At 41.1% G+C, this 13,593-nt stretch overlaps 1 protein-coding gene across 20 annotated transcripts in view; it reads left to right on the top strand.

Annotated features, from left to right (window-relative positions):
• POU2F1 (POU class 2 homeobox 1) overlaps positions 1-13,593 on the top strand; it is a 190,024-nt gene that overhangs the window by 105,829 nt on the left and 70,602 nt on the right. For 8 of the 20 annotated variants that reach the window (XM_005283689.3, XM_065575000.1, XM_065574988.1 and 5 more), the window contains 3 exons: positions 7,875-7,975; positions 11,118-11,171; positions 12,793-12,912. In XM_005283689.3, coding sequence (XP_005283746.1) covers positions 7,875-7,975; positions 11,118-11,171; positions 12,793-12,912 — 275 coding nt within the window. Of the gene's footprint in view, positions 1-7,874; positions 7,976-10,195; positions 10,316-11,117; positions 11,172-12,792; positions 12,913-13,593 lie in introns of those variants that run through there. The other 12 variants (XM_065575008.1, XM_065575033.1, XM_065575058.1 and 9 more) reach the window with 4 other exon arrangements.

Here is a 13,593-nt window from a genome sequence, read left to right as displayed (position 1 = left end):
CAACATCTCACTGGTATGGGTGCCGCCCCCTCCTGCGCCTTATACTTCTCCCTGGCCATATTGGGACCGTTGGGCTGCCTATCACCATCAGGGCATTGAGCACAACCTGTTGCAGAGAGAGGCAACCTGCATCACCTGCTCCCTCCAGGAGACCTGACCCTCAAGATAAATCCTTTGAGGAGCAGGGAGCTAGAACCAATGAGGTCGTCTCTCTGTGGCCAACATCTCATTTTCAACTCCAGATGAAGCTGTCGTGCCTCCTCCGCCATCCTTGGCAGATGATTTTAAGCAGTTCCAGATCTGGTCAAGAGAATTGCTGACTCCTTACAGATCTCTCTTGAGGAGGTTAAAGAACCTCATCATAAGCTGCTTGATATCCTCTATTCACCCTCATCTACCTGCATAGCTTTGCCCATAAACAAAGCCCTTCTGGACCCAGCAAAGATCACACTCCAGCTACTATTCTGCCTACATGCAAGAGAGTGGATAAGACACATTATGTCACAGCAAAGGACTCCACATTTTTATTTTCTCGTCCTCACCTAACTCTTTGGTACTCAACGCAGTTAATATACGTGGAAGGTAGCACAAGTGTCTGGACTTACTGGGTAGGAAATCTCATTCCTCAGCTTCCTTACAATTTAGAATTACCAATTACCACATGCTAATGGCAAAATGTTACCACGTAAACTATACCAAACTGAACTCTTTTTGTTGACCACTTACTGGCAGAGCACGTAACACGGAGCAATTCCAGGCAGAGGGCCAATTACTTGCCAGGACATCTCTACAAGCCTCTGTCGATGCTGCTGATACTGCCTCCCATTCGATCGCTACTGCAGTAGTTATGAGACAGGCTTCCTAGCTCCAACTCTCAAGATTTCCAAAAAAGGTCCAGAATACAGTGGGGGAGCTTCCTTTTGGTGGGTTTGAGTTGGTTTTGAACAGCATAGATGAATCTATGGTTCATCCCTACGGAGTCTAGGGCTGCCTTGCATTTTATTGGCATCTATATAAACACACCTACAAGAGGTAGCTCAGCAAGTCCCAGATGGCTCAGAGGCCTGCTCTGCTCAATTTCTTACCTCCCAGGAGCCATGTGAACCGCATCAGAAGAGACCCAGATTCCACAGAAGGAAACTGTCCACTTCTCAGCCTTCCACCTTGCACCCTTCCACCTCCAAGCAGCAATTTTGATGGGCTAGTTGGCCTGAATTACTGTCCTCATCATCTGCACCAATCCACCTACCTTCTTCCCTTTGGCAATAGTCTTTACCACTTATGGCGGGCTTGGGAGACTGTCACTGTAGATAAGTGGGTTTTGGAGATCATCTCCATAGGATACACCATCTACTTGACTACACTTCCACCTACAAATCCCCCTTTCCTGTACCTCTTTAAGGACCCCTCTCACAAGACCTTGCTTCATCAAGAAATAGACTCTTCTACGCATGGGAGCTATAGAACCAGTCCCCATGCAGCACAGAGGAAAGGGGGTTTATTCAAGATATTTCTTGACACCAAAAAAGAGTGGAGTTTGGAGACCCAGCCTACATTTGAGGCTACTCAACATCTGTGTGAAGGCACAAAAATTCAAAATGGTGACTCTTGCAGCGATAATAGAGCAAGGGGGTTGGTTCTTAGCCCTCAACCTTCAAGGTGCATATTTCCATATAGCAATCCTTATCCCACAAACAATACCAATGTTTCACTGTTGGTCAGGGCCACTTCCAATACCAAGTGCTCCCCTTTGGCCTGTCATCTGCCCCGAGGATCTTTAGAAAGGCATGTCAGTAGTAGCAGCACAGCTCAACAGGAAAGGTAGTATTCCTTTACCTGTACGATTGACTGCTAAAAGGCCGCTCCTTGGAACTGACATCTCGGGCAACTTCTGAGGCCACAGATTTCTTCCTTGAATTGGCCTGCAATTAAACATTCAAAAATCCACTTTGACTTCTGTGCAAAACTTCATAGGGGCACATCTCGATTCAGTAACAGCAAGAGCCTACCTTCCTCTGCACAGATTTGTGGCCCCAACACAATTCAGCTCAGTCCCCAAACTCTGATAAAGAACTGTCTTCAGTTTCTGGGGCACATGGCAGCCAGCACCTTCATCATAGAACAAACAAGACTCCGAATGTGCTGCCTTTCAAGGGTGGCTCAGAACTGTTTATTCACCAAACAGACACAGTTTAAATATGCTTCTTTCCATACCCACCTGCATAAAACAATCCCTCAGCTGATGGAAAGACCATCGCAACGTGTGTGCAAAAGTCCCATTCGTGTATCCTCCCCCAACAGTCATCATAGAATCATAGAACTGGAAGAGACCTCGAGAGGTCATCTAGTCCAGTCCCCTGCACTCAAGGCAGGACTAAGTATTAGCTAGACCATTCCTGACAGGAGTTTGTCAAACCTGCTCTTAAAAATCCCCAATGATGGAGATTCCACAAAGTCTCTAGGCAATTTACTCCAGTGCTTAACCACCCTGACAGGTAGTTTTTCCCAATGTCCAACCTAAACCTCCCTTGCTGCAATTTAAGCCCATTGCTGCTTATCCTATCTTCAGATGTTAAGAAATTTTTTTTTTCTCCCTCCTGCTTGTAACAACCTTTTACCTACTTGAAAACTGTTATCTCCCCTTTCATTCTTCTCTTCTCCAGACTAAACAAACCCAATTTTTTCAATTTTCCCTCATAGGTCATGTTTTCTAGACCTTTAATCAGTTTTGTTGCTCTTCTCGACTCTCTCCAATTTGTCAACATCCTTCCTGAAATGTGACGTCCAGAACTGGACATGATACTCCAGTTGAGGCATAATCAATGCAGAGTAGAGTGGAAGAATTACTTCTCATGTCTTGCTTACAACACTCCTGCTAATACATCCCAGAATGATGTTCGCTTTTTTTGCAACAGCATTACACTCTTGACTCATTTAGCTTGTGGTCCACTATGACTCCCAGATCCCTTTCCACAGTACTCCTTCCTAGGCAGTCATTTTGTATGTATGCAACTGATTGATTGTTCCTTCCTAAATGGAGTACTTTGCATTTGTCCTTCTTGAATTTCATCCTATTTACTTCATACCATTTCTCCAGTTTGTCCAAATCATTTTGAATTATAATCCTATACTCCAAAGCACTTGCAATGCCTCCCAGCTTGGTATCATCTGCAAACTTTATAAGTGTACTCTGTGTGCCATTATCTAAATCAATGAAGAAGATATTGAACAGAACCAGACCCAGAACTGATCCCTGTGGGACCCCACTCTTTATCCCCTTCCAGCATGACTCTGAACCACTGATAACTACTCTGGGAACAGTTTTCCAACCAGTTTTGCACCCACCTTATAGTAGCTCCATCTAGGTTGCATCATAATGACAGACACCTCTCTGTTAGGCTGGGGAGTTCATCTAGACACTCTTGCGACCCAGAGCAAGTGGACATCACAAGAGACTGTGCAATACATCAACCTCCTGGAACGCAGAATGGTTGGGTAGGCCTGTCTCTAGTTTCTACCACTTATCAGGGTACATAACACATAAAGGTCATGATGGACAACTTATCATGCATGTTTTACATCAATCACCAAGGAGGAGCAAGATCTCCCTCCCTCTGCACCAAGGCTGTCAAGCATGGAAATTGGTGCATACAGAACCAGATCATCACCACAGCAGCCTACCTTCCAGGGGATAAGCATATGACCATGGATACACTCAGCAGGCACTTCTTCCAAGACCACAAGTGGGAAATAGACCCCAGCACATTATACCACATATTCTGTCAATGGGGCACCCCTCAGATAGATTTGCTCACCACAGAATTAAACAAGAAATGTACCCAGTTTTGCTTGAGAGGTGGACTGGGTCACCAGTCCTTGGGGGGGAGGGGGGAGGGGGATGCTTTTCACCTTCATTGGTCAGCTCTCTTGTACGCATTCCCATTGACTCCTTTAATAACCAAAGTTATGTACCAAATAAAAACAGACACAGCCAGAATTATCCTAGTAATTCCAATCTGGCCCTGACAGATATGGTTTCCTTACCTGATTCAGCTGGCCATTTGCTCACCACTCACTCTCCATGCCGCTCCTCATCTCCTGGTGAAGACATGCTATGCCGATGGGAGACTGCGCTCCCATCAGGATTATTATTCCATCTCAGCAAGAAGTGGAAGCTATGTCGACAGAAGAGTGTCTCCCGCCGACATAGCGCCAGTGTGGACAGCACAAAACTTGCACTGGGAGGGGGAGGAGGCTTTTTTACATCCCTGAGCAACAGAAGTTGGATCAACATAAGCGGTAGTGTAGACCTGCCCTAAGAGTGGTTCACCTGCACAGTGCTATATAACAGTGGCATTGGGTATGAGGCTGACTAGCATACATATGCGGGCTGAACGGACACTGCTATGAAAAATCTCTGATCAAAGGTGCAGGGGGCACTAGCACATCTTGAGTGGAGCACCCGTAGTGGGGCATACCTCAAAGAACCACAGTTACTACACAGGGTGAGTAACCATTTCTTTTTTTTAAAAGTTCACTGGATAATAGTGTTTATTTTTAAGGCTTTTTTAATATTTTTATTTAATTAACTTTTCACAGTTGCAGGAAATTGAGTGTTAGACAATAAATAATTAATGACAGTGGACGCTGAGATTCAAAAAGATAAAGCTTTATAACTGTTAAAACACAAGTTGTCATCAACATGTGTCAAAATATACAAAGTAAATATCCTTAAATCAAATTCTAGTAAATTCTCAAGCAACATTTTTCTTACTTTACCTAACTGTACATTTCTATTATTATCAATGGAAATATTTTTTCATCAGTATGGTGAAATTGATGTTTACAGACATTTACCAATAAAATCTAATCCTCCCAAGCCTAACTGTATACCTCCTTGATTTTCCTGAACATAAGCCATATTTGCTTTCATGGATTTTTAAAGTGATGCCTAAGTCCCATGATATAACAACTGCATCTCTTTCATTTAGTCGATAACCAAGATTTGCTAGCCATAATTTTTAATCTGAATAAGATGCGGCCCTGGGGGAGTGGAGGGGGATATTCAGTGGTGGTGTAGCTGTGTCGGTCCCAGGATATTAGAGAGACAAGGTGGGTGAGGTATATCTTTTATTGGACCAACTTCTGTTGGTGAGAGAGACAAGCTTTCGAGCTACACAGAGCTCTTCTTCAGCTAAATACAAGGTCGAACAGATTATCATAAGTAGTTAGCACATATTCTAAGGGACCATTCAAGGTGAAGTGGCTGGTTAATATCACTGTAGTCATAGGACAAAAAGGGGGGCTAGTGGATTAGGGATTGTTATAATAAGCCATGGGCAGTCATGCATTGTGTGAGCACCTATCCATCACCGGTAGACAAAATCTGATAGCTTTTAGGATGAAGCAGTACAGTGATCCTACTGAAATTTCCTCCAAATCTAAGTATGTTGGTCTTTTCTCATTTTGGTCACCCCATTTCTTAGAAGATTAGGGTAATTATAGGCCTGTCATTCTGACATCGATCCCAGGCAAGATAATGGAGTAGCTGATACAGGACTCGATTAATAAAGAATTAAAGGAGGATATTATAATTAATGTCAATCAACCTGGATTTATGGAAAATAGATCCTTTCAGATTAACTTCATATATTTTTTATGAGATAAGTTTGCTCGATAAAGGTAATAGTATTGATGTAATATACTTAGACTTCTGTAAGACATTTGACTTGGTACCGCACCACATTTTGATGGGGGGAAAAAAACTAAAAAGATAAGAAATCAACATAGTATATTTTAAATACATTAAAACTGGCTAACTGATAGGTCTCAAAATGTAATTGTAAATCAGGAATCATATCAAGTGGGTATGTTTCTCAGAGTCCCACAAGGATCGACTCTTGGCCTTACACTATTTAACATTTTTACCAGTTACCTGGAAGAAAACACAAAATCACGATTGATAAAGTTGGCAGATGACTCACACATTGGAGTGGTAAATAAGGAAGAGGACAGGTCACTGATATGGAGTGATCTGGATCACTCAGTAAGCTGGGCTCAAGCAAACAATATGTATTTGAATAACCTAAATGTAAATGTATACATTTAGGAACAAAGAATGTAGGCCATATTTACAAGATGGGGGACTCTATCCTGGGAAGCAGGGATTCTGAGAAAGATTTGATGGTCCTGGTGGATAATAAGGTAAACATGAGCTCCTAGTGTGATGCTGTTGCCAAAAAGGGCTAATGCATCCTTGGATGTATAAACGGGAATCTTGAGTAAGAGTAGAGAGGTTATTTTACTTCTGTATTTGGCACTGGTGCAACTGCTGCTGGAATACTGTGTCCAGTTCTGGTGCCCACAGTTCAAGAAGGATGCCGATAAATTGGAGAGGGTTCTGAGAAGAGCCATGAGAATGATTAAAAGATTAGAAAAATATGCTTTATATAGTAATAGTCGCAAAGAGCTCAATCAAAGAGAAGATTAAAGTGTGATTTGAGTAGTCTGTCGGTACCTACATTGGGAACAAATATTTGATAATGGGCTCTTCATTCTAGTATAGAAAGGTATAACATGAGATGATGCCTGGAATTTGAAGCTAGTTAAATTCAGACTGCAAATAAAGTGTACATTAAGAGTAATTAACCATTAGAACAATGTAGCAAGGGTCCTAATGGATTCTCCATCACTGGCAATTTTTAAATCAAGACTGGATTTTTAGAAAAAATATGCACTAGGAATTTGTGAAAAATCTATGACTCATGTTAAAGAGGAGGTCAGATTAGATGATCACAGTGGTTCCTTCTGGCCTTGGAATCTGTGTTGTATCATCTGCTACAGAACTTGTATGCAATTTTATAAATTGGAAATATCCTTTCCCATAGTCACCAATAGTCGAGGAGGATGTTGTAGTGGGTGGAAATAATATCAACAGTGTACCAAAATAGTTGTCTACAATACTTATTCTATTGCCTTCACGTAACATGGAGGAATGATTTCTGAAACCACAGTACAGCTGTTTTTTAGCAGAAGAGAAAAGCTTTGACAATATCGTGGAGAAAAGTTTCCGATACTTTTCATTTCTCTCAACCAGATGTGCCAGCATTAGCTTTTGGGCTTTTCCTTCTTCCAGGCCTGGGTGGGAGAAGAGTGCAAAGAGGCAATCAGTTCTAAATTATTTCAAAGTGGATAAAAGATAATAGAACAAGAGCAATCTAGTGTAACAAGTCTTCTGCACAAATATTCATCGGAACACTGGTATATAGTTATCAGAAGGACTATGTCCCCATGTTCTAATGCACATGTGGCACTACCATTTCCCTGTTGCCTTCTCCCCTCACCCTTCACTTTCTTGAAAAGAATCCTTTTTTTCCTTAAATACATTTAAGCATGAAGCGCTTTGAGATCTACTGATGAAAAAGAAATAGGGATTGTGTTATTACCACTGTGATCCTTGTTTTTTGCAGAAGTCTGAACTTCAAAATTGCCATCAGCAGCAAGCTGTTAGGTAGAGGGTACTTGCAAAACTGAACTATGATCTTAACCCTAGGCACGTACAGTTATAGAGCATCCTGTTGTGAAACCATTGTCAGCACTGATAGAGCAGGGTGATCAAGATGATAGGCATTAAGGGGGTTATGAAATTGCTTACGTTTAACTGGCTCAGAGTATATACTAATTGCTGGGAGTGACAGTGCTGCTTTCATTTCTGGGGAGACTCAAACCCTTGTTGTTATTGGAGGACGTTTCATGGAATTAAGAGTTAGAAGTCCAGAGTAGCAGGAGACTTCAGCAAGAATTAATTAAAAATTTCTTAATATAATTTCTTTGAGTCCTGTTCAACAGTTTTGTAATTTCTTCTGCCTCTACAGGCACACAGACAAATGGCCTGGACTTTCAGAAGCAGCCTGTGCCCGTTGGAGGGGCAATCTCTACAGCCCAGGCTCAGGCCTTCCTTGGACACCTTCATCAGGTAAAACCAAGACACTTTTTAAACTGGAGGTGGTTTGGGAAAGAAGTGGATGGGGAAAGATTCCCACCCCCACCCCCTCGTACAATTGGCAGCTGAATCCATGAGTAGTGTAGGGGAGCACTGTCATCCTGAGTAGGATGTGAGATTTTTTTTTCTGCCTGCTAAATGTTAGAGGCTAGTCATGAATTATTGTACTGATCTGTAGCCCACATATCAAATACACTGAGAATTATTATTGGGAAATAGCTCTTTTGGGAACTTTTAGATAACAGATGCCACCACAGGGCCATATTACAGATGAGAGTACCTATAATTAAAACACCATATGTCTTTCATAGTTCTTTCAAAAATCTGGAGAAGGGCATAGGAAATGAATACTCTGGAACTGTACAGGCCACTGGGATTTAATGTTTACTCCTCTTTGGAACAGTGTTCATTAGAATCACAGGTGTCCAAAGACAAGGCCAGAATTGGTCTCTTCTCTTAAGAATTATATTTGCCCAATAACTGTCCCAACATGGACCTGGAACTTGTCAATACCTAGTTAAAGAAAGGAGAAGTGATAGTGAGGGCTACCAGTACAGAGTTCAAGTCCTCCTGTTGCTTCCCATGCTCAAGGAAAGCTTAAAATGATGGAACTAGACAAGCATATATTTCTACAAATTTCTGAGTCATTTTTAGGAAGATTTCTTTCATGGAGTTGTTTTCCTTAGGATATTCAGGCTTCTATTTCCCTTAATTGCTTCTCTACAGCCCCTATTCTTACGGAGTCAAAGTTATACTTCAGAGGTAAGGTGTCTGATCACACTTAGGGTCTGAGAACAAATGTCTTTCCCTTCCCTGGCACCAAGTTTAAACTTAAAATTACTGGAAATAATTGGCTGACCCCATGTGTTCAGGGTCTGGGGTTACACAATTGTTATGGTATAATTGAGCTACTCAGGCTTTTATGTTCACTTTTAAGAGTGCAGAACTGCCATTTTATTGTACTGAGCATTCAGTAGTTTTTTGTCACAAAATTATAATTTTCCCAAGTATAGAGGTTTACCTAGGACCTGTGGAATAACAGTGTGAATGTTTGAGTACACTGAACCAATAGGCTGTTGGAGAATGCCTTTCTTGCACACTTCCCTCTCAGTACCCTGAATGTGCGTGTCAGTATGGTATGCAAATTCAGGAGCTCTGAAGGTCTTTTGTGTTTCCAGAACAGCTTGTTTTAATGTTCATTTGTCATATGAACTTACCTGAAATCAATAACTTTTTTCAGTACAGTATTATGTCACCTTGCCCTGAAAAGTATTTTTAAAAAGTTGCTAAGACCATAACTTTTTTTGTGACTATGTATGCTGCATTTCTTGAATCTCTAGTTTCAAGAAATCTCCAAGCCTTCTTTTGATGCATCCAGACTGGCTACCACCTTAGATATGAACTATTAGCGTCTTCCGTTATAGCGACAGAGTCCTGTGGCACCTCATAGACTAACAGAAGTATTGGAGCATAAGCTTTCGTGGGTAAATACCCACTTCGTCAGACGCATGTCCATTATAGGAATTCTTAGTGGTGACAGCTGTGATTACTCTCAAGATGGAGTGCTTTACATCTGACCAATGCCAAATACAATACAAGGTGCCATTCAGAAACTGTCTTCTAAAATACTCTAATAGGAAAGTGTGTGCATAGGGGGATGGAGATGGGTGGTGGGGAGAGAGAACAACACAATCTATGTTCAAGTGTGTGCTGGCTGCACTTAAGAGACTTAAGTTTGTAAGGTCAACCTTTAGTGCTGAGAAAGGTAAAAATAATTATATCCAGGCTATTTCACTAGGACAGCGGTTTGATTAGGCTGTTTGGGCTATATGTTGTTGAAATCTCAGAACACAACAGGCAAGGCAAATTAAACTTAACTTCTAGAGATGAACACTGTTTGGCGACAGGAAATGTAGAAAATCTTGTAGAATCCCACCCAGGAAGGTATGAAACATTTCAAGAGATGGCTCTGTAAGGTCAGAGCTGCCACAGCATGGAATTTTTGTATCTGAATCTAAATTAAAGCTCTCCAACCCACATAGAGCCAACAGGAAAGCAAGTATAGTTAAATATGTTACCACTCTCATGCAACACATCTCAGTATAGGGATGTCTTCCTTTTCTTAAAGGACAGCATGCCACATTTGATTATTTGTTTTTCTTGTACTCATTATGTGTTTCCTGGTTCCCAGTAAAGCAGTGAATTTTAAGCATGGTCAGTGATGAAATATTCTACAGGCTATAATCCTGCCCTTTGGAAGAATTGGCAATTACGTAACATTCTTCCTTCGTAGTAGGAGTGATGCTGATGATGGTAACATGAAGAGGGTTATTAAAGCTGACTACAGTGTATGAGCGTATAATTTGTGGTAATAGGAGAGAGAATCTTTTTCCTGTTCATAATATTTTGTCTCTATCTTGCTCTTAAAAATCCCAAGTTCTGGAATGTTGCTTTCATTTCACTTTCCTGCCTCCTGCGCGCCCTCCTCCCTCCACCCCCCCCCCCAAACGCTTTCTTGGGAGTATTGGACCAGGTCATCAATCTCAAAATTTGAGTTTGAGTACAAGTCAGTCAATGCTGTCCTTGTTAAGGGTATCCCCGTCATCTGTATGTAATTTTTTTTTGCAGTGTTTAGGGACAGTGAGAGTGCTTGGTTGGTGGATTGATGTGTGAGAACAGTTTTTATGTGGTATATGAGGTTCCTGCTGCATGTGTAAATTCCCATTGTGTGATGTAAGGAATGTGGTGAATGCAGCGTGTGTATTTGGGGTAATGCCTGTTCTGAAGTTAAGTTGATTAATAGGGTTTTCATTTTAAGAACGTAGGAGATTTCTGCATAAAAATTATATTTCCCAAAGAAGACTCACCCACCCAAAAATGCTCCTTTCATAGTCATTCACATCAACATCCAGAGGTCCTAAACTGACAATCTTTTCTCAGTAAGAGGTGGACAGATAACACTGTGCAAGGTCCATATGGACTTGTGTCTAATATTTCTCAGCACTACCCCTACTTTCAGCTACTGCAGAATGTTTTAGGGGGTCTGTGTTTCATCTTTCAAACCTTTATATGACTGTTACTTCACTTCATCTCAGTTCTTTGCACTGTGTTGTAGGTCCAGCTCGCTGGAACAAGTTTACAGGCTGCTGCTCAGTCCTTAAATGTACAGGTAAGGACTGCTCCTCAATCTCCATCAAGTATCTGTTTCATTAAAGATAAAGGCTGCGAGCTGTCCCCTTCTAATTACATTTGTTTGGGTTTGTAAAATAAGAGAGGTTGAGTAGTAATAGTTTCACAGCTGCAGAACAGATTGGGTGATGGTCAGCAGTAGGAGCTGGTTAATTCATTGGTGCTAATAATTTTGTGTCAGAGGTTAGTGAGCTGTTGTAAATAGTTCTCATACTGCATTACAAACTCCAATAATCTCACATGTTCCTTGATTCCAGCCTTATTTTAATCATAGATTACTTTGCAAGCTGTGTTTGATAGCTGAACATAGGGGGCCAATGTAGCATTGATTTTTAAGGTTGCTGGTGTGGATCACTCGGGTTTCCTACAACATCAAGTAAATTATACCTAGTAATTTAAAAATAAACTGGGCTACTTGCTCCTCATTGATCTGCATGGTATAGCAAAGCATTCAAACTTTGTGTGATGCAGTATGCTCCATAGCATTTCAATCAACCTACTGCTTCCTTTCAATACAATATTCAAGCAACATGCCGAAAGGGGAAAGGGATGTAGTTTTATTGAAAACTGGTTTCAATACTGCAGTGTACTAAAGAACTGGGATAGTGCATTCCATGAAGCCAAATAGAACATGGACCCAGTTACATGTGATGATGCTTTAGAAAGAAGAGGAAATACAGTGATCTTCCTTTTTAAGAGAAAGGAGGCAGAAAATTGCCTCGGTTGCCATGGTAAACTTCCATCCCTGAGAGAGATGTTGGCAAACAAGCTGTATCACCAGTGCAGAATGTTTACAGTCCTATGCTGTAATTATCTTTCAGTGACTGGCAGAATTAATCAGAGGCTTTATGTTAATTAGCCTGCTCTGCAGTCCCCAAAACAGGTGGTGGAAAATATGCAAATCTATGCAGAATTTTAATGCTCTGCATAACCAGTTTTAATTACCATAAAACCCTCTCTTTCCTCTTCAGACACTCTCTTGCATTTCCTCCCTCATGGCTGCAGTATTCTCTTCTCCATTTTAAAAAAAAATACAAAAACTAATTTTAAGTAAAACACACTGCACAGCTATATAAATGCTTAATTTTTTATTTTAAGACAATTTGTGTTGGGCTTCTTGCTAGATTTAGTGAAGCATATGAGGGCATTTCAAACCAGTCCCCCATTTAGCTAGCATTCTGTTGACTGAATGTCCTTAATGCAGATGTTTGAAAAACATATACTCCCTTCACTCCATTGTTCTGGATTTTAGTCCGTGAATCATTTTAAGTGCTTTGTGGTGGGCAAATATTTTTTCTTTGTGGTAAAAAGTAGCATCATCTTCAGTGATGCTGCAGCAAACAAAGTGAGATCTGAAAATATTTCAGGTACAAAAGAACTGGGTGTTTTATTTTGTTTTAACCCTAAGCTGTGTTAGCTACACATGTTGGAGCAGTCATAGCTGAGATGGTGGGCAGATAGAGCCATTTCTTAAACCCACTCTTAAAATGAACCCAAGGGCTTTTTGTATGCAGATGAAAGATTTTGATGTACAGTGTAGAGATAGTAGTGTACACATTAACATCTGTTTTACACTATAAAGAGTTATATTTTTTTCCTAGTCTAAATCTAATGAAGAATCTGGGGACACCCAGCAGCCAAGCCAGCCTTCCCAGCAGCCTTCAGTGCAGGCGGCCATACCCCAGACCCAGCTCATGCTGGCCGGAGGACAGATCACCGGGGTAAGGTTTACCCAAGAGAATTGTAGTAAGCCTCCTGTCTGGCAGTACTGCCATCATTCGCCATCCAATTAGAATCGCCCACCAACAGATAGTAGAGTGGCTGTCCAAGGTTACTGTCATTTCATTAAAGAGGAACTTTCACACAGGTGGCAAGGGGAGCGCGAACATTTTTATATAAAAAGCAGTCTGCTTGTCAGTAGTTCTTAGTGCCTGGTGTTTGTTGGAGAAATTTGTATTACAATATTAGAGTTTCTTGGTTCCTGTTCATTTTCTCCTATTTGACCCTGCAATGAAATCAGAACTCTAGGTTTGACATTAGACTGGTGTAGAAGTCATGGATATCAGGAAGTCAACGTTTTGACTTCACTGTGGGACCATATAGAAGCATGAGAGGGAAACACCATGTCAGAATGAGGGTACATGTGTAGCAAAAGTGATGGGAACTTTATTACAGTTTATATCCCCTAACTTTTTAAATATTTTGCAAAGGGCATAAAGTTTGTGTTCTCTGAGCAACTCGATCTTTAGAAATCATCAACATTTTTGCTTATGCTCACAGAATTCAGCCCCTCCATTTAACCTGTCAGTCGTGATTTTTCTAGAGTTTTTTGTTTGTTTTAAATAGTAAAGTTTTTTGGGGGGGTGGGAGTTTGGTGGGTTTTTTTTTTATAGGGTAGTTGT

The sequence above is a fragment of the Chrysemys picta genome, chromosome 1 (genome assembly GCF_011386835.1).
Source record: "Chrysemys picta bellii isolate R12L10 chromosome 1, ASM1138683v2, whole genome shotgun sequence".
NCBI classification, from domain to species: domain Eukaryota; kingdom Metazoa; phylum Chordata; order Testudines; family Emydidae; genus Chrysemys; species Chrysemys picta.
The sequence above is the reverse complement of the archived record's forward strand: the minus strand, read 5'-3'. Positions and strand labels throughout refer to the sequence as shown.